The sequence below is a fragment of the Xenopus tropicalis genome, chromosome 3, assembly GCF_000004195.4.
Source record: "Xenopus tropicalis strain Nigerian chromosome 3, UCB_Xtro_10.0, whole genome shotgun sequence".
Lineage (NCBI taxonomy): Eukaryota > Metazoa > Chordata > Amphibia > Anura > Pipidae > Xenopus > Xenopus tropicalis.
The window spans coordinates 57,080,775-57,108,654 of record NC_030679.2 but is presented as its reverse complement, the minus strand read 5'-3'; the positions used below and the strand labels follow the sequence as shown (position 1 = coordinate 57,108,654).

Below are 27,880 nucleotides of genomic sequence, written 5' to 3'. Positions count from 1 at the left end.
CATAAAACACACAAGTACAATACAAAACAGCAGCCATTCATTTATAAATTCAAGTTTATATTTTTGAAATGTGAATGAACTGCATGGGTGATATTGTAAAGTGGGCAGTCCACCTATAAATACGTTTCTAGTATCCTTCCATTCTTATGGTAATGGCATTCACCTGTGGGTGCACACATGGAAGAAGTGATTATCATTCAAAATGCATTTCTGTTGCACTGGTGTAACTGTTGAGCTGTAGCCCACATTTAAGAGTCTGGTCAAGGATAATTCTATTACAGGTATCGGACCCCTTATCCAGAAATTAATTATCCAGAAAGTTCCGAATTACGGAAAGGCCATCTCCCATAGACTCAATTTTAATGAAATAATTCACATTTTTAAAAATGTTTTCCTTTTTTTCCTGTAATAATAAAACAGTACCTTGTATTTGATCCCAACTAAGATATAATGAATCCTTATTGGAACCAAATCAATCCTATTGGGTTTAATTACTGTTTAAATATATTTTTTAGTAGATTTAAGGTAGGAGATTCGAATTACGGAAAGACCCCTTATCCAGAATACCCCAGGCCCCGAGCATTCTGGATAACTGGTCCCATACCTGTAACACATTTTACTGTACATTTTGATCTCTGTGTAGAAATCTCTCTTTAAGTGCTCGCAGAAATTTTTCCTTTAGCTGTATTCTGAACTTCTGATACCATTTTATAATTGTTGCTCTACGCTGAACCTTTTCCTGGTAGGTCATATTTTTCTCTTGTTCTAAAATAGCAGGAAGTTCTGTCCATGATTTAATAAAAATAAATGGTGCCCCCATAGATTTTAGTAGACTTAAAGGGGCATTGCTGCTCATAGAGGAGTTCCCACAATTTCCTGGTGTCATTACATCCTCCACAACAGGAACAGACCCATAAGAACAGGCCTCATAAATTCTGTAGCATTCTGTATTGATGCCAACTGGGCTTAAAGTCAGGTCACTTTGAAGTAATGCATCATGATAAAACTTAGAACTCTCATTTGTTTCCTGTGGTTGCCACCTGTGAAGAAAAAAATACAATAGCTGTGATACATATTCTCTCATTTTAAAGGAGAGTCTATCATTAAAAAATTCTGCCTTACAATAAACAACAATCTTTAAAACAGCCTTAAAGGGGGCATTAAACTTTCAACCTATTGTAATTATACACCAGTACAAAGTGATCTTAGTAATATATCCCTAACTTCCATTCCTTCCTACTAATTTAGCTTAATTTTAAATTTTCAGTGAGCCCAATCTGCTTCCCCTATTTTCTCTTCTAAAACATATATAGTACAGGCAGCCCAGGGACCAAACATAGACAGTGCAGCCCTTCTATCAGTATATGGTGGAAGGACACTGCAGTGGCGTACCTATGCTATGGCAGAACCCCTTCCCAGTAAAGGGCCCATCCGACCCTCCAAAACTGCCCAATGGATGTATGCACACGGAGGAGTGGTAGGCTTATCGAAGGTAACATGATGTGGGAGGAAAAGTATTTTGTGTGTATGCAGCTCTCCATATTGTTTGCAGTTCCTTGTCTGGATCTCTGTCTCCCAAACCTAATTTCACTTCTGGAAAGAGCTCTATATTAAGCATTTAACTAAATGTCTGTCTGTCCTTTGGTAGCATGGACCTAGGAGTAAAAGGTCAAAGAGATTGTTGGTTGTGAATCAGGAGTAAGATTCCTGTGACTTGATTTCATGTCCGATTTATACAATAAACAAGTCATTGCTTTCCTTTTCTATATAATAGACAGTACCTTGAATTTGATGATAACTAAGCTAGAATAAATCCATATTGATGGCAAAACTTTTTTTTTTTTTAATACTGAAACTGAATTTTTAGTAGCTTTAAAGGAGAAGGAAAGTCATGTTGTCATTTTACTGCCACTAGATTTACCACATTTGTGCCACCAAGAATGCTATATTTATTCTGCAGAAAGCAGTACCATACCTAAGTAAACAGCCTTAGAAGCTTTCTCTGTTTGTTTACGATTGCATCTGCCATTCCTGCTTGTAGCTCTAGCCATTATTGATCAGATCACTCATTTCTAAGGGCAGGGGAGTGAGTTTATGAATTCTTATGGGAGGGGGAGCAGAAGAAGGGAGAAAGGAGACCCTCAGACTCTGGCCCTGGATATGAAGGATTTTTCTGAAAGAGGAAGTCTGATACAGAATAACATGTTTACAAAAAAGGAGACAAGAAATCCTGTGGTTCTTTTGATAGAGGACTCAGTGCAGAGTTTCTGTGAGTGTTTATGGCTTGTATTTACATAGACCTTTCTGATAAAGCTTACTTAGTTTTAACCTTTCCTTTTCCTTTAAGGCATGGTGCTTCAAATTAAGGAAAAAGTTAAAAACCCCAGATAACAAGCAAATAAATAACAGACAATTACATCTGAAAACAATTATCAGAATTAAGCTAAAGAACACTTACTGTTCTCTGGGTAAGATCCAGCAAAGTTGACCAAGATTATCTTTTTTAACAACATCCATAAGTATCTCTCTGGATGAATTCTGATAAACAGTTCCTAAAAAGTTACATGAGTATGGCCGCAAATCCTGAACCAATAACCAATTTGGTTCCACAACTGGAAAGTTTCTGTATCTGTAAACATTTATTAAATATGTATGTTTAAATATTTTTGATTTACTTTACAATAAGTGTACCAAAAAATATGCTAAACATATTTTAAATAAGGAATCGAGTAATGCTCCAGTTAGTTTATGCCTTGCAGTATCAGCATTTGTAAATCAGTGGGGGTTGTGGGGCGTTTTAATTTCATATTGGTTGCCCGAGATTTACAGGGGCAGGTGATAAACACCTTTTATTTTGTTTTATGATGAGCTCAAAATGTATCTCTGCATTCTGGAATCTTTAATATAACACCCAGTAGGAGGACACCTGATCTGGCAGCTGCAGACAAACTTACACATTAAAAAAAGTCAAGGGCACTGAATGTACAGTTATCTTCTATTTTGTAAAAATAAATCAACATTAATAGGGTAGTTCTCCATTAAATACACATTTAGAATGATATAGACTGACAATTTGCAATTGGTCTTTATTTTTATGGGTTTTTGAACTATTTTGCTTTCTGTTCAGCAGCTGTCTGGTCTGGAATTTTAGCATCTAATTGGCAGGAGTTAATTTACCCAAGCAAGCAGGTGGTGGTTGTACCATTATGGTGCAAGTTTTTTGGCTGCTGGGATCAGTGACACACATAAAAAGTGTGTAAAAATAAGTAAATAACTGAAAACATACTAAAAGTTACTTTAAAAGTTAAAACCCTTTTAGCAATTTATGCAACCAAAATTCATATGGAAGGATATTTTATTTATAACTCCAGACAGACAAAGTAGGGTGCAAATGTCTAAAAAAAAGTAGAATCCAATGGATCTCTTAGCTACACAGAGGGTCAGAGAACTCAAGGGGGCTGATTTACTTACCCACGAACGGGTCGAATGGAGTCCGATTGCGTTTTTTTCGTAATGATCGGTACTTTGCGATTTTTTCATATGTTTTGCGATTTTTTCGGATTCTGTACGAATTTTTCGGATCCAATACGATTTTTGCGTAAAAACGCGAGTTTTCCTATCCATTACGAAAGTTGCGTAAAAAGTTGCGCATTTTGCGTAGCGTTAAAACTTACGCGAAAAGTTGCGCATTTTTCGTAGCGTTAAGTTTTAACGCTACGAAAAATGCGCAACTTTTCGCGTAAGTTTTAACGCTACGCAAAATGCGCAACTTTTTACGCAACTTTCGTAATGGATACGAAAAACTCGCGTTTTTACGCAAAAATCGTATTGGATCCGAAAAATTCGTACAGAATCCGAAAAAATCGCAAAACATACGAAAAAGTCGCAAAATATTCGTTTTCAAGTCGGAACTTTTCCAATTCGGGTCGGATTCGTGGGTTAGTAAATCAGCCCCAAGGAGTTGCCAATATTGCATACATTATATATTATTAGGCAGCAAGTGCAGACAGTGACACCTTGTATTTGAGGATTGAGGTGGCAAACTTCAGTCAGCTGAGGGTATAATAAGAACAAGGAAAGGTAAAGCATAATTATGCAAAAATAATTCGAGAAAACTGAAAATCAGCTATAAAATAGAGACTTACGTAGCAACTCCCAGAGGCCACTGGTACACATCGTCCTCATTGATCCAAGTACTGTCATAGACAACAAAAAGAAGATCCACAGTCCCTCCATTTTTTTTTAGGTAGGGACGTATCCAGTCATTATTGCACTGTTCATTTCCCAACAGCACAACAGCTAAGTGCTTAAGCTTGTGGCTTTCTATCAGGGTCTTTGTGTAATAAAGCCACTGGACAGCAAAGGAAATCTTTGCTTCTTCTCGTCCATTAAGTACAAGAACCACATTCTCTGATTCAACAGAGAAGTAGCCAGGAACAACTGCAGGGCCAGTAATAAAACTGCAAAAAAAAACAGCATGAAGAAACAAAAATTATAAAGTTTTAAAATTCGCCAGAATAGAAATATGTATTAAATTTTTTAGTACACGTGAAATGTAAAGAGGTTGCTCACCTCCCAATGATGTTTTCAGTATAGTCGTTTTCATATAGTTTATCCACTTTTTCCTCTGCCTTTGTTTAGAGGCAGTCAAAGAAACAATCTGGTGTGGCATTAGCCTTAGTGAACATTTTCATTGCCTGACATTACTGGACCTTATCCAAGGTCGGACTGGCCTGCTGGGACACCGGGAAAAAAATCCAGTGGGCCCCGTCCTTGGTGGGCCCCTAGGTCCTCTAGTTAATTTGGCGCAGTGCATCCTGTCCGCATAATAAAACATTTTCTACCATCTGGTCTGTTTGGGTGAACTATACACTGCCGGCAGCCCCCCAGGTTGAATATTCAGAAAGTGATGCGAGCAGGAGCAGTCCAAGCTGAGGACCCTGCTCACGTGATCAGTGGACTTGGCCCTCTGTGAGTGACTCTGGTGACTGGCCTGCACGGCTGCACCTAAACGTAAATGCTACGTTTCTGACAGCAGGCAGCAGTCTTAGCCCATCACCCAGCATGTAGTGCGGCTCTGGAGTCACAGAACGGATCAGTAGTCACCCCACCCCCCCTTCAGTCCCATCTCAGAGTTATTGCTGCCGCACAGTAAATGGTCAGTGTCAGGGCCAGAGTTCAGCTACAGATGCGCTCAGCTCTGTACAGGGTCATATAAAGGCAGTGTTTTTTATTTGCTACATAGGTCACACTACGTTGAAAGCATGCCAGGTCTGGAGAAGAATGCACAGTTAAAAAAGTACTAGGGTAATTCTAGGCACAACCAAGTGGTCTTTGTTGATGCTGGGTAGTGGGAGAAATACAAGGAATTATGCTTAGTACAGGGAAAATGAGAGATATGTGGCATATTAGGGATAAAAGGAGATACAGGTTTAGGGAAAATAATATATATATATTTTTTTTTTGCAGTGAGTGTTAAAATCTTCTTGGGGGAATGGGCACCAGCTGAGGGGCTTGCCTGGGGTGCTAGAATACTTGGTTCCAAAACTGGGGGTGGGGGCCCCTGAGGTGACAGTCCTGGTGGGCACCGGACACCCCAGTCTGTCACTGAGCTTATCTAGTTTTTTTTTCCCATTCTTTTAGAAGTAGTCAAGATTTATTTAGACTTTAGTGGATATTGAGCCTAGATGTATGGATATTTTTACAGTGACTTTAGCAAGTCCTTACTTCTAGTTCCCCAACATTATAAAACCATTTTTTATTAGGCAATGTAAGCTGCTGATTGTTGTATGCAGCATTCTACAGCAAGAAACATCTGGATAACTAAATACCAGTCATGAAGTACTTAAAAAAGGATGTATAAAGCCACTAGGATATTGGAAACTAAGAGTTATTTAAACTCTCTCTCTCTCTAATATATATATATATATACACACACACATTTTTTTACCAGTATGAATTTTGTTTACCAGTGTTTTAAAGAGATACTGACACCAGAAATTAAACCTTTTTTTTACATGTATCATAACATTGTCTTTGCATGACCTTCATTTTTGCCATAAAAGTATTTACCCAATGCTTTTATATTACCTGTCTGATCCCCCATGTTCTCCTATAAGGGGGCTGCCATATTTGTCCAGCAGTAGTCTGTTAGCATTAGAAGCTATAACTGACAGGCTGAGAAGGGACAGTCAGGTTGGCAAAAGTCAGGTTTAGGAACTTCAAGTAACAATTATTTACAAAAGCAAATCTCTCAGCGAAAATCAATCAACATGACCTATAGGCAACTTTTTATGTACATTCATATTTTGAGGAGTCATTTTTTAGTGTCAGTATCACTTTAACTATAATATGCCAGGTTAGAGCTATATGATGCATTTCCCATTCAATCCTGTGATAAACAACTTTATGTAACAGAGTAAAGTGTGGACGAAGTCACCTTAAGTCAATACTTCCTTCCCTTATCTTCCCTTCTCTCCATGGAGCAGTAACATCAACAGGCTCAAGAGGTCCTCCCAAAATATGCTGCCAAAGGTACAGCCCTGTTTAGAAAAAAAAAAATAGAATTGTGTTAGTAATAACACAGCAAGAGGCTAATTTATACAGATCGCATTATTTCTCTTTAAAGCAAGTTTCTTGATACTTGGGAATGCCTTATGCTAAAAACAAAGAAATGATAGGTTTCAATTAAAGGGATAGACAAAACACATTGTCGGTACACAACCTATTTGGCACATGTTGAACATATGGATGCATTGCTCTTTTCAGTAGCTTTCACTGTGTACATGTGTATATATGATTCATTCACTGCTTCACAAATAAATGTAATTGTAATATTTGTGGGTGCATTAAAAATGTCCCCCATAACTCAAAATCTATTCTAAATAACTTGCAAATAGCAAAAAATAAGTTGCAGACACCCACCTATGGCAGCCTTGCCCCAAATCTGTACTGACAGCTCTGTCTTTGTAGGTGGAGATGGCTGATTTTTTTGTAAACTTTTCTGGTATTTTTCAATGATCTTCACATGTAAATCCTGTGCACTCTTTTCATCCTCTTCCCAGGGGTTCCATTCATCTTCAATTTTATTAGCAGACACTAATTTTCCACAAAAGAAAGTCAAGGTTTTTTTTTAATAGATAAAAACTGCAAATTATTTGTTCACATGATGGTAATGCTTGGATAACTGTTTATTCAGAGTTATTTAAAGGTATTACTGATATGCTGTTACTTCTCCAACAGAGGTTTCTATAACAACCTGTGTGAAATGGATAGTAGCCAGCTTTACTGTTCTAGTAAAAATACCACTTATCCATTCTTTATATATTTTTCTGTATTAATAACAACCAGATATATGTTTTCCTTTCTTTCCCTTTGAAATATCAACCAGGTAACAAGCCCATACATAAAATTTGTTCAGCAACACTTCCACATAAATACAGACTATCTTATATCTAATGGGGTGATATAAATGATAAAGACCAAGAAGAAATACTAATAGAATGAATGTACTGGATATTAGAACTACAGATACAAAGCGCTACAAAAACTTCCCAGTTTGTTTCTAACCCATATCTTGGTATAAGTAATAGCCTAAATCAAAACTACCTCTACTGCCTCCTCCCTGGTTGCCCCTTGGACTGAGCAACCGATGCAGCTGAGAGGATTTAACCACCTTGTGAACGTGTGTCACCTTCGGGGCCCTAAAGAAAACACTGTATAAAGCATAGCAAGAGAACACACAATACAGGAATATTGCAACGTAACAGAAGCGCTTGTAAGTAATTCTCATGCTGCCTCTCTCTGCTCCATTCCCTCCTGTATTGTTCTAGTTCTGCGCACCGACATAATCAAATCGGAGCCACAATGAAACGAGCAATCTGATTGGGCAGGGGCACTTCCTGTAAGCGAATCATTGGTACGGTGTCCATTGTAAGACATACTTGTAAAGTTTTAATGGAGCGCTGCTCCTGTCATACCTACTCCCTCCAATTTATTTATGTTACTTTTCCCAGCCGGTGCGCAGATTTGGTCAGCACGTTACTTCATCTGGGTTAGCCCTAATAATACTCTCAGGGGGATATAGTTAAACGTATACAGCCCCACCTGCATTACTTGGCCAATTTACATTTTCAGGTTATGGTCCTTAGGGTAAATTTAAGTGCAAATTTACAGGGCACGAAAAAATATATTGCAAACATTTTCCTTTTCTGCCACCTGTACATCAAGATAATTAAAATGGCAGAAGGTACATGTAGCCTGTTTGTAGATCTCCTCAGGATTATAATTTCTACACACAGTATAGGGGTTACTCTATCTCTAAGGGCTCTGGCACACGGGGAGATTAGTCGCCCGCGGCAAAACTCCCTGTTCGCGGGCGACTAATCTCCCCGAGTTGCCTTCCCCCTGCCATCCCACCGGCGAACATGTAAGTCACCGGTGGGATGGCAGGCGGGGCGATTTCGGGACTCGCAAGTCTTTTTCGGCGATTTGCGCGAAATCGCGCCGCCGCGTCTGCCATCCCACCGGCGACTTACATGTTCGCCGGTGGGATGGCAGGGGGAAGGCAACTCGGGGAGATTAGTCGCCTGCGAACAGGGAGTTTTGCCGCGGGCGACTAATCTCCCCGTGTGCCAGAGCCCTTAGAGATAGAGTAACCCCTAAACTGTGTGTAGAAATTATAATCCTGAGGAGATCTACAAACAGGCTACATGTACCTTCTGCCATTTTAATTATCTTGATATACAGGTGGCAGAAAAGGAAAATGTTTGCAATATATTTTTTCGTGCTATGGTACAGGTATGGGACCTGTTATCCAGAATGCTCGGGACCTCGGGTTTTCCGGATAAGTTGATCTTTCCATAATTTGGATCTCCATAACTTAAGTCTGCTAAAGATCATTTAAATATTGAATAAACCCAATAGGGTTGTTTTGCTTACAGTAAGGATTAAATATATATCAGTTGGGATCAAGTACAAGGTACTGTTTTATAATTACAGAGAAAAAGGGAATCATTTTTAAAAATTAGAATTATTTACTTATAATGGAGTCTATGGGAGATGGCCTTTCCGTAATTCGGAACTTTCTGGATAACGGGTTTCCAGATAAGGGATCCTATAGCTGTACTCAGGGTCGGACTGGAGGGTGAAGGGCCCACCAGGGCCCCGCGCCCATAGCCTCTGCCCCCCTGGAGGGGCCCCCTAACCCCCCTCGCAGGGCCCCCCACCCGACGTCCTTCCCCGAGTGCGTAAATTTAACGCGTCAGGGCAGGAGCGGTCGGGCAGGGGGAGCGCCGCAAGGGTCGGGTCTGGGCTGCCAGGGCCCACCGGGATTTTTCCTGGCGGCCCAGTCCGACCCTGCCTGTACTAACATTTTGGCTAAAATCAGGAAGTCACAAAAGATTTTATTATGATTTCTGATATAGTTCCAGATGATGCCTCACATAATTGGACTGTTGACCTTTGTAGAAACCATGCAGTCCAGAGATGTTTAGAAAGCTTGATATTGAGGATGGATGGGATTTTTTAAAAAAAAGGATTTATTTTGCTTTTTATACAAACAGATAAACAAGACAACACTTTTGGGGCTGGCAAAGTCTATTTTGCTATTTTTGCAATAAACAGTGAAGATCAGGGAAACTGAAGAAATGTATATTCAGTGTTGGACTGGGACCCCAGGGGCCCACCAGAAAACCTTAGACCAAAACTATTTTTCCTCCTTTCCTGACTAAACCTCTTTATTCTTCTAGTCTCTTTTATTTACATGCTAGCATCTGTTACCGCTTGCCTCCAAAATCTTAGAGCGCATTGTCTTCTCCCGTATAACTAACTTCCTTAATGCACATAATTTACTGGACCCGCTGCAATCTAGCTTTCGGCCTGCGCACTCTACTGAGACAGCGTTGTGCAGAGTTATGAATGATCTTCAGGTTGCCAAAGCCAGTGGTCACTTTTCTGTACTAATCCTCGGTTGACCACTCCCTCCTAATGCAAATTCTGCATTCGATTGGTCTCCGTAGTCAGGCTGCATCCTGGATCTCTTCCTACCTCTCTAACCGTTCATTCACTGTCTCCTATGCTAACAAAATCTCATCTCCAGTTCCTGTTAATGTGGGGGTACCCCAAGGCTCTGTACTTGGGCCGTTGTTGTTCTCCCTTTACACGCTGTCTTTGGGAGATCTTATCCGTTCATTTGGTTTTAAATATCATCTGTATGCTGATGATACCCAAATTTACTTTTCGACCCCTTCATTAACAGTTGAAACTGAGACTCAAATCTCTAACTGCCTCCAATTGGATGAACCAACGCCACCTCAAACTGAACCTAACAAAAACTGAACTAATGATCTTTCCGCCTAAGCCTGGTCCTACTCCCCCCTTTTCTATCTCTATTGAAGGCACCCTCATCAACCCTGTCAATTCCATGCGTTGCTTGGGGGTGATCTTTGACTCCAGTCTCTCCTTCTCTGACCATACTAACACCACTGTCAAAACCTGTCACTTTTTCTTACGCAATATTGCCAAAATCCGTTCCTTTCTTTCTACTGTAACAGCAAGGCTGCTCATGCACACGCTCATCCTATCCCGACTTGACTACTGTAACCTGCTGCTAATCGGCCTCCCTAACTCCCATCTTTCCCCCCTACAGTCTATATTAAACACCGCTGCCAGAATTCTCCTCCTCTCATCCAGGAGAGTTCAGGCCCTTCCCCTGCTAAAGGCCTTATCGTGGCTTCCTGTTAAACAAAGAATAGTTTACAAACTCCTTCTCTTAACCTTCAAAGCCCTCCATTCCTCTGCTCCTCACTACATCTCTTCCCTTGTGTCTCCGTAAGTTCCTGGCCGACTCCTTCGTTCCTCGCAGAGCAACCGTTTGGTTGCGCCCCCAACTAGTACTGCTGTTTCCCGCCTTAAACCCTTCTGCCTTGCTGCCCCTACAGCACTTACATTTGCCCATTTGTGTCTGTTAGTTACCCCTCCCATATAGATTGTAAGCTCTACGGGGCAGGGACCTCCTTCATCTTGTGTTTCTGACTCTTATTGCAACTGTACCTTGTATTTATTGTTGTACTTTGTATTTATCCATTATCTTTAACCCCCTGTTTGCATTAATGTATTCTACTGTACAGCGCTGCGTACATAAGTAGCGCTTTATAAATAAAGATATACATACATACATACTTGTCATTTATAATAACGCCAGTAGGGTGCATAACATGTCAGCTAATACATAAGGCTGATGCCACAGCAGGCATATGGCGTATATTTCGGCAAGCTGAAAAATGCTTGCCGAAAATATGCGCCATACGCTGCAACCTGTACCTGCACCGGAATGAATGGAGCACAAATGGTTTTTATCACAAATTCATTCTAATCAATAGACGTTTTTTCACGGCTACCTCATGGCTTTTTTTTTTACATCTACACCTTTTTTTCTCACTCCAAATACATCAAAGGCAATGGGCATTTTTCTCAAGTTTTTTCATACTCCAAATGCATTAAAGTCAATGGGTGTTTTTTCTCACTACTACTGCGCGTAGTAGTAGTTTTTGTTGTGGCAAATTTTTGCATCAGTTTTGTGAAAAAATGCTGAATTTTGCTGTGAATCCATGCCCGCCCAAAAAATTCGCTCATCACAAGTCACATATGATTCTAAAATGCCAATGTTTCTCTAATTTGAAGCCAAGGAACATTATGTATGATGAATATCTGCCAATAATTCATAGGCAATACCTCAGTCTGTACACCACCAAACCCCTGTTTAGAAAACACCATAGAAATAGGGAAAGTTGGTCAGTATGTTAGCTTTTTTTTTTTTTGTATTTATACTTACAACCTAATGCCTAAGCTGAACTATTTCTGCTTTACCTCTGAAATTCCTTGTAGGAGTCTGTCTTAAACTGCTGAAAATTCCCTATGTGCATTAATGATTATTCAGCACTTTTAAGCTTATGGGAAAAAAAACAACAGTGGAGGGAGCTATTTGACTTCACTTTAAGGTTATTTACACTTCATTTGGTTTGAGATATGTTTCTTTTTATACTAGTTTAAAAAGATCCCAGGTGGAACTAATCTATGGAAAGTTGTATCTTCATTGGTCAACTAAGGAGGAGTGGTGTGATAATATTTAACATCCAAGCAATTATTCAACTTTAAGAATAAGTCTGTATATCAGTACAAGTGAATAAAGCTTATTAAACCTGAATCTCATATAAAGTGATGATTTATACATGTCAGGAAACAACCTAAGCACCATAAGCATCAGATATCAGTTACAGTTCTTTATTAGTTTTTGAGATTTCCAAATGCTAAGGGCAGTAATGCATTTGCTATTTCAGGGAACAATGTACATTTGCACACAACTTATTGATCACACAGTGTAGTCAAAGACACAATATAAATATGTGGGGCATTCCACATTTAACTGGCCTTAATCTGCATTCTGTTCTTATTTATCTTATACCACAGATACATTTTCAGTGTATAAGTTGTGCTTCCTCTTCTTACTTTAATGAATACATGCACATGTCTGATATTGATATTTTATTCCATGGTATCTGTTGAAAGCATATTTTTGTACATGTAAACCTGGCCATCCAAAGGGAGATATTGGTATTTAGGTGAAGTTGCCTATCTATTGCCTGAATTGTGATTGACCATTTTGGTATGGTCATTTGCCTCCCAGGGCAGCATTTGGATCACTAGGTGATCTGTGCAGATCCCTGGACAAGGACATGTCCACAAGTGAATGCTATTCTTGGACATATATAAAGCCGTAATAATCTTAACATTATTGTATAGGATGGCATCAAAAAGGAGCTTTGACATCCAAAAGGGCTAACTAGCCCTCATAAAGCTTCTGAGCCGAGAGAAGCTGAGAGCAAAAGAATTATTTTGCTTCCCCTCAAAGCCTCACTAAAGTTCTGTCTAAGGCAGGTGTCTCCCGTGCATATGCATAGCCTTTTTATGAAACACTTTTTTTTTAATGGTAAAATTGCACATCCAATTTTTTAGACTTTTTCCTGGAGTTATTTTTACTAAATAAACCAGGGTTGGGCAAAATGTTAATCGCGGTCCACCAGTCCATCCCCAGTGGATTTCTGGTGGACCGCGTCAAAGCCAGTATATGTGGAAGTGTGGCGGTTTTGCGCATTTATTGGGTATGTGTACGTACCCTGCGTCGTGTACGTACACGGAGAAGAGCCAAAAGTCAATCGCTGGTGGAAAAAGTCTGGGTACCCCTGAAATAAACAAACTAAAAGCATACTATGCTGACAAACAAAGACTTTGGACCAAGTTACTTTAAGGGTTATCCTATTCCAAATATATTTGTACATGGGCCACAGCAGTTAGCTTAACCTCACTGTTTGCTTAAACACAGTGGGCTGGAATACCAATGACATGTCAGCAGTCCTCTGTTTCTTAACTTTAAAGCAGGTTTATCCAAAGCAAGAGGAGCTTCAGGTTAGCGAAGGGAATCTTTACCCAGGTAAAATGTTTAACTGAATCTAGTTTTATCTTTTTATCACATCTGACCTGGTATTTTCATATTTTGTGGGTGTAGGTAGATGGGGGGGGGGGGGGGGGGGGGGGGTTGGCCTGAAAGGCACCTTTGTACACACTGTATTATGAGAAACTCTGGTTCATCCTAAACAATTTCTATTTAAAATGTCTGCGCTTGATCAACTTTTTGTTTAAAAAGTATAACTTTTTTCAATTGTATTCAAAACGTAACATAAGTATTATATGCACAAAATTCACAGTTGCAGTTGAACTGATTTAAGCAAAATACTATTCCCACTAACCTGTAGTGTAATCAGATGCATCTGGAAATTATATGACCAATTAGCAGACTAAATTTACAGTGTGCATGACAGTAAGGCAAGTCAGTGGATTTATATGCTTATAGTGGAGGGATATCTGACATTATTATCTTGTTTATTGTGCCTGTTAGGCTTGTCATATACTGAAAGATCCACTCATTTTGGTGAGATCACCAAAGGAAAACCTCTTTTCCTGATAGATATCTCCAGCTGGGATATGTGTTCAGTCAGCCTAAGGGCTCTGGCACACGGGGGAGATTAGTCGCCCGCGACAAAAATCCCTGTTCGCGGGCGACTAATCTCCCCGAGTTGCCTACCCCTGCCATCCCACCGGCGAGCATGTAAGTCGCCGGCGGGATGGCAGACGCGGCGGCGCGGTTTTGCGCAAATCGCCCCGCCGTGTGTGCCATCCCGCTGGCAACTTACATGTTCGCCGGCGGGATGGCGGGTCATGGCAACTCGGGGAGATTAGTCGCCCGCGAACAGGGAGTTTTGTCGCGGGCGACTAATCTCCCCCGTGTGCCAGAGCCCTTAGTGAAGACATTTCAGTTTAGTGTTGTGTTGTTGGCACAGTGCATTGAACCACTAATAGTGCACTACCCTGTATACAGGTAGCCCAAAAATGGGAGCACCTAAAATATATGTATGTAAAAAAGTGAGTATAAAAGTTGAACTTAAAAGAGAAAGAGATGAATGCAGTCCATTGCACACTTATGTATTGTAAGCCTGAGGGACTGCAATATGCACTGGACTAAAAACTATGTAGAGATTAAAACCAAGTAAAACATGATTTTTCACACCAAGGTTGATATTGCACAGATTGCCTGTGGCAGTGCGGGTCAGGGAGGCCTGATTTATAGCTGCGCATTTATTATCAGGTTTGGTAATGCTTTAGTATTGCTTGACACTGTGTATCTAAATAAATGCAACATGAATTGCAACCTCAGGTGACCTGTCTGGTTGGGCTGTTTGTTGTCTTGTCAAGAAGTTAATGATTACCATTGTTCTGTTTACTAATGGAACATCATACTTAAAAAACTTTGATAATTATAATTGTTTGTATGTCTCCCTTTTTTAGAGAGGTGCTTATTTGAAAATCTTTGGTTGTTGAATTCCAGCATGCTTTCTACAGTTGTTAAGCATATCCAGTTGAGGGGGCTGCTTCATTTCTATGATACAATTTTAGGGGTAATTTACTTGTCCCCAGGCACAATGGTTTGATAGCTATGGGGCACTAGAGTGTGTCACTTAGTGCTTCACTACTTAACAAGCACTTGCTCCCAGGTGAATGTGCACTCTGTACTGAATGTCATATTAAAAATCCAGCGTTCAGTGCGGAAAGCATTATCAGGGGGCACAGGCCAGCCCTGTCCCTACCACCTGCCAGGGCAGACAGTAAGGAAAGGGCCCCATTGAGGCCCTGTGGTGCTCTTTGGTGAAAGTTAGGGGCAGGTGGTGGGACACTTTCATACCTCCTCCCTCTTTTAATATAGCACTGACTAACACAGTCAGGCCCTCCCCGCCAGGTCTCTGACCTGCAGCAATGCAAGAAGGGCAGAACACTGTGTGCTAAAAAATGGCAAATTGCTGCCTTTTTTGCACTTTGGAGTCTATGTTCTCTAAGGTAAACTATGCCTTTTTTCTTTTCATCAGAGGAAAATTACCATTTATTGTGAAAGGGAATTAGGTTTTAAAACCCAGGTCCATAAACTCCTTGATGACTTGATTGATTTGACATAGCCGATCTTAATACCATTGCATAGCCCTAAGGTGTGGGCAAGATGACTATAAACACAGCATGACATTTCTGTGGAGTAGTTACAGCTAGCTGGCCATACCAGCAAATGTTACCAAAAACACTTTGGGGGGGAATGTGGAAAAGTGATGTCACCTTTGACAATATATGCCAAAAATATCAATATAATCAACTATCATATTAACAGAACTGAGCAAGGACTTTGCAAATCTGACATTCTTATAGCAACAATTTGATGTTAAAACATTTTTTTACTCCAGTTTTACTTTACTCCACTTTTGTGAATTACCTACTGACAAGTACACGTCCACTATAATAATCTGTAATGCAACCTAGGGCTGAAAAGACTCACTTAGGCATCAGTCTAGGTACTTGCCTTCGAACAGCCCCCAGCCTACCTCCAAACACAGCGGCTGCATGATGTTGTTCCTAACATCTTCCTGTTTAGTGTTTCTATTAATTTATCCATTTAAAGGCAAGTTGACTATATTGCCAGTTAATGGAGACTTTAAGTTAATATGCATCCTGAATGGTAGTTATCTTCTCAGCCTATTTACTATTGAATACTGGAGCCTGTAGATACCTAAATGTGAACCATCCCCATGCCATTAGGACATTAATTATCCAGAGCATTTTGAGACCTCATTTCATATTAGCATTTATAATAAGGCATATTAGCATTTAGAATTATGTTTAAAAACAAGCCAGACAGGATCATTATCACCCTACTGACAAAAGTTTAGTTGATATTTGGAAATATTACAGCCAAGGAAATCCACATGAAAATGCATATTGGTCTGTCTGTTAATTGTATATTAACTGGAGGCTTGTGCCGATGAGTTTTTTTTCTGCACTTCCCTGCGGTGCTGTTCTCCTGTGTTCCACTGCAGGTTGCACAGGGAAAATCTAGAGCCCCTTATGGGGCAGTGACAGGGTTAAGTCTGTTGGCAGGTAAGAACACCTGCTTCCTCCCCCCCATTTATCTAGGTTGGACGATATCAGAAAAGCTCATTATCAGTACAGCTGCTGCTTCCCAAATTTCTCTGTTAGTTAAGTAAAACAATAAATTCCAGTCTTACACAAGGAAGATAAATATTAAAAAGTATCATTTTGGGTGGCTACTTTAATTATACGTCCCTTACACATACTAAGCAAAAATATGATGGGTCTCACTATCCAAATGGCTTCTTTTTATTTTCCTGGCATTGGCTACAACATTTGTGTTAATGGTGAGTACAGGCGCAATCTAAAATGAAAATGTAAACCAATTTAGTTTTGCTTTTTATAAAACATATGGGGCAATGGTCATTCTATACTTACTTTACATATGGCTTGAGCCAAATGTAGTGTTTTGAAATATTTAATTTGTTCGCTTTGTCATTCAATAATATCTGAAGCATATTTCCAGCATACAAATCTTTTACACAGCTAGAAAAAAAACCCAGAAATATCTAGCGCTATCCTTGGTTACTATAAAATACATTCATTATGATGTATTAATGTTGTATGTAGATTAACTGCTATGTGGTTCAATGCTAAAAAAGAAAATGCTTGCAAATTAGATTTAGCCTGTTCTTCTGTTTTGAAGGATTAGGAATAAAGCATTCTGCAGGGCTGCATATCCAGCAATCCAACCCTATACTGTGTAATTGTATTTATGACAATTGGATTGGCTCTAACTAATGTTACTGTGGATTCTGGCACAGTAGTATTTTAGGGTTTAGGGATACCACCTTACCCCTTTAAAATATTAAATCCACATCCCGTATGGCTAATCAGCAATTCATTTAGATGCACTCTGGAGGCAGCAAGGGTTTCAGTGTAGTTGTGCAGCATGCATTTTAACTAATAGCTCACTAGCCATTCAGCATAAGAAGTGATATGTTTAAAATGGTGAGGTGAGCAATCTTATATAAGGGATACCTACGCTTCATGCGCACATTGGTGTTTTTTGTGCTTGAATTGCATTGGATTTTTATGCTTACCACTTCCATAATTAGGTGTTAATATGGGTCTATTCCCAGTTGTTTTTGTTCTGCCTTTGCTGCTGGGTTTTTTTTCAAACTGACCACCCCCCCATGGCAACGCTGTATACTACAGCTCTGCCAATGTAATCAAACCTTTAGTTTCTGCTAATTACTGAAACACGCGTTTACTCAACCAAGGAGGAATGGGGGTGTGCACAGACATCTAAATGTAATTGGTCAGCTTTCCTCATTTATTAACTTTTAAAGGTGGCTTGTATACATACACTGTTTGTTGACTGGTTATGCTCATTTTTTTTACTGACAGAAATTTTGCTATAGACATTTGTCAATTTGTTGCAGAGCACCATATCTTTTGAATCAGTTGGAAGAGCCACAAAGTCAGAAGAATGCCAAGATACACAGTGCATGTGCGAGGAGAATGGTTAGCTGTGCCTTGTAAAGACGCTTCTGAAACTATACGATGGCTGGGCAAGGAAGCACTGAGACGGTACATTAAGAATAAGCCAGATAATGGGGGTTTTACTAGTGTTGAGGATGTGAAGTTCTACCTCCGGAGATGTAAAGGTCTGGGCTTACTTGACCTTGATGATAGAATAGAAGATTCTTTGGAGGATAATGAATTTGTTGAAGTTGGTAAGTAAAATAGAGCAGTAAAAAATGTAAGAAGTAAATCATTTAACCTAATTTAAAATAAAATCAAATAGTTATTTGTCTGCAAAAACTGACTTAAAATGCTACTATACATTTTTAGTGGGCCTGTATAAAACTGGGTAATGCCATTTCTAGGCCAGGGGTGCTCTGGGTGATTTGACCATTGTATGCATAGAACAGACCAAGAAAGAGAGATCAACAGCTATTTGTGGCCACTATCTTACTCCTAATATTAATATTTACTAATTGTAAATCATACATTAGTTGAGACATGTAGTAAATTAAATCTAATTTTACTTATGTAAATATGCAAAGACTAGATGCACTCTGTTGCTTTGGGCACAGGTGTAATAATGAGCACAATAACCATTAATTCCAAGGGTTCTTGTATGCCAAGCAAAGGAAGCAAATTTTGCCTTGCTTCTTAGACTTAAGCTGGTCATATATAGTCAATATTGGCTGACAGCCTGGCTACTCTTGACCAAGTCAGCACAATTACATTAGAGATTGGGCACAATTCCACTTATTTCATGCAGTTCAAGGCCAGACCTGTTACTAAATCCAAACTTTCCTGGACCGACAATGGGTGCCATCCCCTATATTCTGTTATCACCAGATTACTTATTTTTGAGAGGCCAGGTGTGCGTGTGCACTTACTTTGATCACATGGAAGACCTATACAGACAGAATCACATTTCAAGACACTAAGAAATGGCATTCAGCATATGTTACTCAAGTGTGCACAGTCATGGTTGCACTAACCCAAAAACTGATACAGAAACATCATTCACTGACTCCAATAAAACATACCTTCTGGTCTAACATGTAAAATAACAAAATATAAGCCAATTTATGTGTTTATGGACTTAGTATGTTGAGGTTGCTTATTTTCTGAGAGTTTCTGTTTTCTCATTTAGTTGTGGAAGGAGATGTGATGTCACCAGACTTCATACCCTCACAACCAGAAGGGGTTCATTTGTATCCTTTGCAAACATTTTGTATGGGGCAGTTTTTCTGATATTTGTTTTAAACTTGTTTTTTTTGTATGCAATTTGATTACCTTATGCTTCTTCAACTTTTGCACAGATATAGCAGATATAAAGAACCTGTTGAGGTATGCCTTTCAGTAATTCATATATGCTGTTTAGATGGAATGCTATCTATATGTGTTAACCCTTTAGTTGTGCTGTGTAAAGGTCACTGCAACTGCAAATAGCAAGGTGCACTAGTGGTGTCTTTTTTAAATGCAAGACTAACCTGATAGGTCAGGGAGAAATATTTTGTTATGCATCAGGTTCAGCCTTTGTGTCAAATGTTTTTTTTAATAGTAGGATCATTTTATGCCTGCTGGCATATTTCTCCCATGAAACACATGAAGCATTAATATACTATTGCTAAATCAATAAACTTGTTTTCTAAGCAGTATTTAGTAGCAGGAAATAACCTATAAACACAATATATTTTCATATATAAAGAAAATTGATCATTTGTGACCAATTGCTGTTTCCCCTTGACCTGGAAGTATTTGTACATTTTCTAGTTATGATTGCTACTAATGGTATCTATGTTCACTCTCGCTATTTACATTGGAGTTCTGGTGAATAAGGCAAACAAAAAATTTTGGCACACTGTTTGACATTTTTCCTTGCTTGCCTATTTTGGGTAATAATAATGGGTAATGGGTATTTTTACAATCTGGAACTCCATGCTTAAAGGCTACTAAATACATTTAAATATTAAAAGCAGGAATGTTTTACCATCATTAAAGGTTTAATTTATTCTATTTTTTTTTTACAGTATATTCTAATAGAAGGGGAGAGTTTGTCAACTCAGGACCTACTCAGTTTAGGCAAAGGGCTCTTCAAAATAAAGGTACATGGGGGCTTTTTTTTGCAGCGACTTGTTATAGTCCTGGTTCCTGGTATGAATGAATAATAATTATGTATTCTATTGTTTTCAAGCTGACTCCACAAGCTGAAAACAAAGTGCAGCAATCTAGGCTTCTAATAGACAGTATTGTCCAAGAACAAAAAGGTACTGCTACTTTCATTTGGTGTACAGTGTGCTGTTCCTTTGCTTCATGAAACTGTACATTCTGAAGTTTTTACACCTGTAAATTTGAATGTCTTTTTATATTCCCCCTCTTCTGATTTTTATCTTTGTGCATGTCTCACCTCTGCTGATTTTACTGTTGTTCTCTTTATCCATGTCTCATCTTTGCTGATTTTGCTCTCCTTTAGTGGTATATGGAATCACTACAGGGTTTGGCAAATTCGCTCGCACCGTAATCCCAATAACCAAGCTAAAGTAAGTTAATAATATAAAAGTGCTCCCTTTGCAGAGAGAAAACTCTGTTTTGGCAATAATTCTGATGACCCCCCCACCTCAAATGTCCAGGGATTATTTTTGTTATTAAATATGGTAGCATATGTTAGCGCAAATCAAATTAGAACCTATAGTTCTTCTTTTAACTGGTTTCCCTCTACTGCAAGATAAAAAGTATAAACTATGCATTTTATCATGAGCTGCTTTTGGAGTTGAGGTTCCCCAAACAACCCCTCAAATATGTCCAGCAAATTTAAAATTAGTTTAACTTTACTTTGTTGTTTGTTTTAAGTAACTTAACTCCCCCAATAGTATAGAACATACTCTTTCTTCCATGAAATTTTAATTTTTGTTTTTATTTGTATTTTTAATTGTTTTCAGAGAGCTTCAAGAAAATCTTGTCCGGTCTCATTCGGCAGGTAAAAGTCTATTTTATTAAAAAGGAATGTACATTATATCCTTCATATTATCCTCAGATTTATATGAGGGCAAAATATATATCTATGGTACAATATGTTGTGCTTTAACTTATAATAAATCATTTTCTTTGTTTGTATAGTTAGTTTTCCCTTGTTTTAGATAAAATGCTAGAAGCATGGCAGTAAACCTGGGTAGTAAGGCTACTAATATTCAAATGAAAATACTGCTTCATTCATGTGTTGGCAGGTGTCGGCAAGCCCCTAAGTCCTGAACGTACCCGTATGCTATTGGCTTTAAGGATCAATGTCTTAGCAAAAGGATACAGTGGTATTTCATTAGAAACTTTACATCAAGTCATCGAAGCTTTTAATGGTAGGCTTATAACCTAAAAAAACTCATATAAAATATGAATATACAGCAAGTAAACTTAAAGACGTTCTATATGGTATAGTGTGAATAAATCAGATGGGTAAAGTATAAAATATATGCAGACATAGATATTCTATCGTGTTACTTGCCTGATCAGAAACATACTAGTGTATAGTTAATAGACTTTACTAGAACAGCACACTATATTTTATCATGCTGTTTGCAGATATCTGTAGAGAATGTCTTGAGCAGTCCAGTCATGATTGAAGTCTGTCATATCAGGGAGGATAATTTCAACAACACTTTTTCTGGAATTCTGTGCTTAGCATAGACTTACCATGCATGGTTGGCTGCCAGCTCAGCCATTTTACAGCCAAAATTACTCTTTCCAACTGATGTCTGATCTAACAGATATTGGCTAGATATGCCGGCAAAGTCAGCTGAGTAAAGACTGCATTATCTCAGCCTAATTTGGCCCACAATGGTGGATGTCCAGTTCAATAAAAAAATTGAAAGTGACCTGATCTGTTTGTGTATTTACAGCTTCAATCATATTTCTATGTATGCAGCAAATAATACATTAGCCATTTGTACAGTAGTTTTGCTTTATTGAAATATCCTATAAACTCTACATTACTGAACATATTGTGGTTTTCCAGCAAGTTGTTTGCCATATGTCCCAGAGAAAGGGACAGTTGGAGCTAGTGGAGATCTTGCACCTCTCTCTCATCTTGCATTGGGTTTGATTGGAGAAGGCAAAATGTGGTCACCCAAGAGTGGCTGGGCGGATGCCAAATATGTAAGTTAAGTGTTTGCTTATTTATATTTTTGACTGTGTCTGCATCTGTTGCATTAAGTTGTTCAGAGCTTTAAAGTCAGATGTTCTCCATAATAGAGTCTATGGAGACCGTCTGCTTCAAAATTTGTCTTATCACTGATATCTGAAGCCTTTGCAGCAATGTAGTTTTCTTTGTATTTTAATTGATACTTTTTATGCTTTTCATTTTTACTGAATTCTCTATCCTGTTATTTGTATTTTTTTCATTATTTTCTTTTACTATAGGTACTGCAAGCTCATGGATTACAGCCAATTTCACTAAAGCCAAAAGAGGTAATAAGAGAATGTATCTGTATATGGAACTGATCAATGTGGATTTTTCTTGCCTTGAGGCATTGTAAATCTTACAACAAAGATAATTAAAGGAAATAGTATGGGTAAACACTGCAAAAGATTAACCATTGGTTTATGTCATTTTATACTGTTACCCTGTAGTTCAGATTTAACCCACCACATTTTGGTATACAGCATTCAATTAGTTTTGTTACTCTTGAAATTAATAGGTCAGTGGGTGGGTTTGGGCACCATCGAGTCTCAGCATGTACTAGGGCACTATATGCAAGGAGTTTGTTCTTCCTGCTTGTGTAGGTTTCCTCTAGAAGCCTGCTGCTGAGTTGGTTTGAAGGAGCCAAATCAAAACAATTGTAATACATTTTCCAAGGTGCAGCTACTCATAGCAACCGATGTTGTTTATAGTTGACCAGTAAATTCTACCTCCTTATTCAGTGGTATGGATTATTACACCTGGGCAAATTTACTGGGGCTCAACAGTATCCTCAAAAGATGAATAGCATGTACATTCCAGGTTTTTTTTATTCCCAAAAATTATCTGTTCAGGGCCTAGCCCTTATTAATGGAACACAGATGATTACATCCCTGGGTTGTGAGGCTGTGGAAAGAGCCAATGCCATCGCCAAGCAAGCTGATATTGTTGCTGCTCTCACACTTGAAGTCTTGAAGGGCACAACCAGGGCCTTTGACACAGGTTAGTAGATGTGCTCCCTGTTCCCCATAGCTGGCAAAATATTAATGTTGCTAAAAATCTATTTCTGATTTCAAGATATCCATGCTCTGAGACCCCATCCTGGACAAGTGGAGGTTGCCTTTCGTTTCCGATCATTATTGGATTCGGATCATCACCCCTCAGAGATTGCAGGTATTCCAGCGTTTGCTGTCGGTAGTATACACCTGAAGGTCTCTGTAATATAAACAGTATGGGTCACTTAACAATAACATTTATTGATTCCTCATCTAAATAAATGTAAGTGGTGATTCACTATACTGTTTATGCAAACAAAATAAAATCAAAGTAAAATATTGGCTGCTAATTATGGCATTAGAGATGTAGCGAACTGTTCGCCGGCGAACTAATTCGCGCGAACATCGGGTGTTCGCGTTCGCGCAAATTCGCGGACTATTGCCGATGTTCGCCACTTTGGGTTCGCCGCGTTTTTTCGCCTTGGTTTTTCCGCCGCGTTTTTTCGCTTCGTTTTATCGCCTATGCATATACATAGGAATAGTTTGCAGGTTTTTTTGGCATTATTTTTTGGCGTTTTTTTTTTGGCGTTTTTTTTTTGGCGTTTTTTTTACAAAGTATTTTTCAGAGAAGTTTTTGCCCTTGATCCCCCTCCTGCATGCCACTGTCCAGGTCGTGGCACCCTTTAAACAACTTTAAAATCAGTTTTCTGGCAGAAATAGCTTTTCTAGGTTTTAAAGTTCGCCTTCCCATTGAAGTCTATGGGGTTCGCAAAGTTCGCGAGTTTTGGCGAAAGTCCGCGAACGGGTTCGCGAACATTTTCGGCGATGTTCGCTACATCACTATATGGCATCATAGAATGCTTTTCGCTAGAGATTGTAAGGGTATTACCACACTAAAAGTATGAACTGAGTCTGCCTTTGGAACATCAACAACCCTGATTTGTGCAGTGTAAAAAATGGCAATGTTTCAAAGCCTACATAAACTCTGTAGAACATAAACCAAAACTAATGCTGACTCTCTTTATTGTTGCCCAAGAGTTATATTCCACTTATGTTTTTAAAGTATTAAATTATGCCCTTATTTCTAATAAAATTGTTACACTGAGAAAGCCACATTAACCATAACAACTGCTACACATCGGCATGAACACAAGCATACAGGAATATTCTGTTTACAAATCTAGAAGAAAGCCAAAATATAATACTATTAACTGAATATAACTCTTTGCCTAACACAGTTGCTAAAACTGAGAGAGTTATATATTTCCTCACATTTAGTACTGACATATATATAGTCTTTTAGTTCCTACATAATCCATCTTTTATTTTCCTCTTTTATAGAGAGTCACAGGTTTTGTGACAGAGTCCAGGATGCTTATACACTACGGTGCTGTCCTCAGGTAAATGGATTTAGGGTCAGGTTAACAAAAATACACTACTCTTGCTAATTCTTCATTCCCTGGGAACCCCAAACCCAAATCTTCTCTACTTTACCCCAGATAAAGTATTCTGCTCCTTGTCTCTAGTCTTAGTTTATCACTAAGGGATATGTCTAACAAATTAACAGTGGGGTTATTAAATGTAAGTTTACCTGCTGGTCTTTCTTGGAGAAACACCTCTTGGGCAATATTTCTTATTCCTTAACTTCCACTAGGGTCCCAAAAAGGGTATGCACACTGATATTTGTTATACAACTAAAAGTGTAAACATAGCACTTTTACAAATGATCTTAGATTATCTTGTGCAAATATATAGATGTGGCTTTTCAAAAAAAAGTGGAAAAACATTTTGCTAAATACTGTAAATTATGTATTTCTATATTCAGGTGCATGGAGTGGTAAATGATACAATCACCTTTGTGAAGAATATCATCACAACTGAAATTAACAGTGCAACAGACAATCCTGTATCTTTACTTGAAATGAATAGGCAAGTTGTTAGCTGGAGGCTTCTCCTGGCCTATTGCAGTTAGAATTCTGAAAGAAAATGGCTGAATGTTTTGCTGCTGGGTATAGGACCATAGTAGTATGTCATCCCATAAATATGTAACTTTTAATATGTACTTGGTATCTAGAGATGCATACTCTAAAGTTGAACGCGTATTCTGTCAGACGCCAGATTTGTTATATGGGCGCCCCGAGTCCGCCCCCATTGCCCCCCCTTCCCCCGCGCACATGCGCATTCATACGGAGTCTGAGAGAGGTCCCCATTGCTCTGTAACTGTTGGGGACTCCATTTCTCGTGCTAGTTTGATTTCTTTTTGTAACAAGCAAGTATTAAAATTCAGATGGAGCTGAAGATCCACAGATTGGATCTAATCTACGGCATCATTTTGGTACATTCCAGTCTTTGAATGTTTAAGTGAATGTCCTGGAATTCATGAATATAAAATTCTTAACTTCTTATACAAGATGGTTTTTTCGGAACGAGGTGAGACCATATCAGGTGGAAACTTCCATGGGGAATACCCTGCAAAGGTAATATTTGAATGTATTATACCAAACAAGCTATCTGCCTCTGCTCTTTAAACACACATGGAGGTTTTCCCTTTCAGGCTTTGGATTATCTTGCTATTGGGGTGCATGAACTTGCTGCCATCAGTGAAAGGAGGATTGAAAGACTGTGTAACCCCTCACTCAGTGAGCTGCCAGCATTCCTAGTGACAGAGGGAGGTTTAAACTCTGGCTTCATGATCGCTCACTGCACTGCTGCTGCTCTTGGTACTTGCCACTGACATTGTTGGAATCATTTCCAAAAGACCCCATATCCTTTAGACGTTACACTATACATAGTAAAGTAATATAGGTATGGGACCTGTTATTCAAAATGCTTGGTACCTGGGCTTTTCTGGATATTGGGTCTTTCTGTAATTTGGATCTCCATACTTGTGCTAAAAAATTATAGAAACATCAAATAGAAACTCAGTAGGATTGTTTTGTCTCCAATAAGGATTCATTATAAACTAATATCTTAGTTGGGATCAAGTACAAGGTACTGTTTTATTATTACAGAGAAAAGGGAATTTTCTTTTTTTTTTTTTTTTTTTTTTTTAAATGATTTGATTAAAATGGAGTCTGTAGGAGATGGCCATCCTATAATTCGGAGCTTTCTAGATAACGGGTTTCTGGATAAGGGATCACACACCTGTATATTAAAATAATATATTAGTTTCTCATTCAGCATATGCCTACTTTTATCCTGAGTGGATTCTTTTTTTTTTTTTTTTTTTTTTTTTTTAAATGAAGAAAATGTTTTTTATTTATACAAAGTACTTGACATGAACATATTTTATAATGCTACTTTCTGCTATAGTTTCAGAAAACAAGGCATTGTGTCATCCTTCATCTGTGGACTCCCTGTCCACTAGTGCAGCCACAGAAGACCATGTGTCCATGGGAGGATGGGCAGCCAGGAAAGCTTTAAAAGTCATTGAACATGTTGAACATGGTAAGATTTTGTTCTGTTCAATTTATTCAATAGGACCCTGGGAATCATTCAGTGGTTAAAATGCCAGTGCTAAACTGAATCTATGGAGCACTGCTCTCTTTACATTTCCTTTACTTTCTGAGCATTTTATAAAGGCTTGGTTTCATTGACATTCAGTTACAATTGAGTGCTAGTTATTCACTTCCTTTTTCTTCTTAGTGCTGGCTATTGAATTACTTGCAGCCTGTCAGGGGATTGAGTTCCTACGCCCACTTCGAACTACAACTCCATTGGAGAAAGTCTATGACCTTGTGCGCTCGGTTGTGAGGTAAACCTAAGTGATCATCCTCACTCTGTGCTTTCTTGTGCTTTGTTTTTTAATGGTTAATCATTTACAGCTATGTCATGTTTGTCTTTTTAAGGCCTTGGATGAAGGACCGTTTCATGGCTCCAGATATAGAAGCAGTTCACAGGTTGCTAGTTGACCTGAAGGCAAGTTGTGTTTATTATTGCAGATCTATTGCACATAAATGACTTGTAATAATATTAGGAGGATATTTGATACTGAATACTAAAAAAAAATGCTCTGTTATATAATGTGTAGATTCATTTTAAAAACGTGCCTAATTTTCTGTTTTGTGCTTCTAGATCTGGAATGTGGCAGAACCATATATTGAAAAATATAGAATGGAGCACATTCCCGAGTCAAGACCTTCCTCCCCTACATCCTTTTCATTGGACTCTGTGTCATTAAATAACTCATGTGCGCATGTTCACTGTGATTCTCTGCTCGATCTCGACGGGTCCTAATACAAAGTCTATATTCAATGGAAATGAATAAATCAGTTGCTTGTATTTTCATGGACAGTTGTCAAAGAACCATCCCGTGTATTCTTCAGTACTTGGTTTTGCCAAATAAGAAAGAAACAGGAAACATGTTTTGGGAATCACAAATTTACACACATTTCATTGCACTGGAGCTACAGATTTGTCTTGTAATATAAAACAAGAAAAAAATATCATGTCAATTAAAGTATTCTGGAAATTGTAAATTTATCTCTGGAACTTATATTGGAGGAAAAATATTTTAAAGGAAATGCAAAAGTGTCATATATGACATATAAGAACTGATACATCACTCAATGGGGCTCAAATTTGCCCATGGGCAGTAACCTATGGCAACTAATCAAATTGTTGCATTCATTGTTCTACCTGCAGCTGGCTGACAAAAACAATCAATGATTTGTTGCTATGGGTTACTGCCCATGGGCAAATTTGCCCAGTTTTATTTTCTGTTTAAAGGGAA

At 38.6% G+C, this 27,880-nt stretch overlaps 2 protein-coding genes across 6 annotated transcripts; one reads left to right on the top strand and one right to left on the bottom strand.

Moving 5' to 3' along the window:
* Positions 1-36: 36 nt before the first annotated feature.
* rxylt1 (ribitol xylosyltransferase 1) lies at positions 37-7,891 on the bottom strand. 3 transcript variants are annotated; one of them, NM_001126976.1, is given in 7 exon segments: positions 37-1,040; positions 2,459-2,629; positions 4,146-4,235; positions 4,238-4,460; positions 6,440-6,542; positions 6,925-7,098; positions 7,609-7,835. In NM_001126976.1, coding segments are annotated over 5 exon segments (720 nt in total). In that variant the 5' UTR covers positions 7,793-7,835; the 3' UTR covers positions 37-1,040; positions 2,459-2,629; positions 4,146-4,199.
* A 5,528-nt stretch (positions 7,892-13,419) lies between these two features.
* hal.2 (histidine ammonia-lyase, gene 2) lies at positions 13,420-27,626 on the top strand. 3 transcript variants are annotated; one of them, NM_001278528.1, is made up of 21 exons: positions 13,420-13,489; positions 17,907-18,200; positions 19,136-19,196; positions 19,305-19,332; positions 20,016-20,090; positions 20,180-20,252; positions 20,459-20,525; positions 20,925-20,962; positions 21,210-21,335; positions 21,992-22,131; positions 22,396-22,443; positions 23,008-23,155; positions 23,231-23,326; positions 24,490-24,548; positions 24,974-25,054; positions 25,560-25,625; positions 25,703-25,868; positions 26,461-26,595; positions 26,794-26,902; positions 26,997-27,066; positions 27,223-27,626. In NM_001278528.1, exons 2-21 carry the CDS (start codon positions 17,954-17,956, stop codon positions 27,382-27,384), a joined length of 1,995 nt encoding a protein of 664 aa, NP_001265457.1. In that variant the 5' UTR covers positions 13,420-13,489; positions 17,907-17,953; the 3' UTR covers positions 27,385-27,626. The 3 variants fall into 3 exon arrangements, with proteins under 3 accessions (NP_001265457.1, XP_012814301.1, NP_001006832.2); XM_012958847.3 differs by lacking the exon at positions 13,420-13,489 and adding an exon at positions 16,652-16,808; NM_001006831.2 differs by lacking the exon at positions 13,420-13,489 and having other exon boundaries at positions 17,856-18,200.
* The last annotated feature ends 254 nt before the right edge of the window (positions 27,627-27,880 follow it).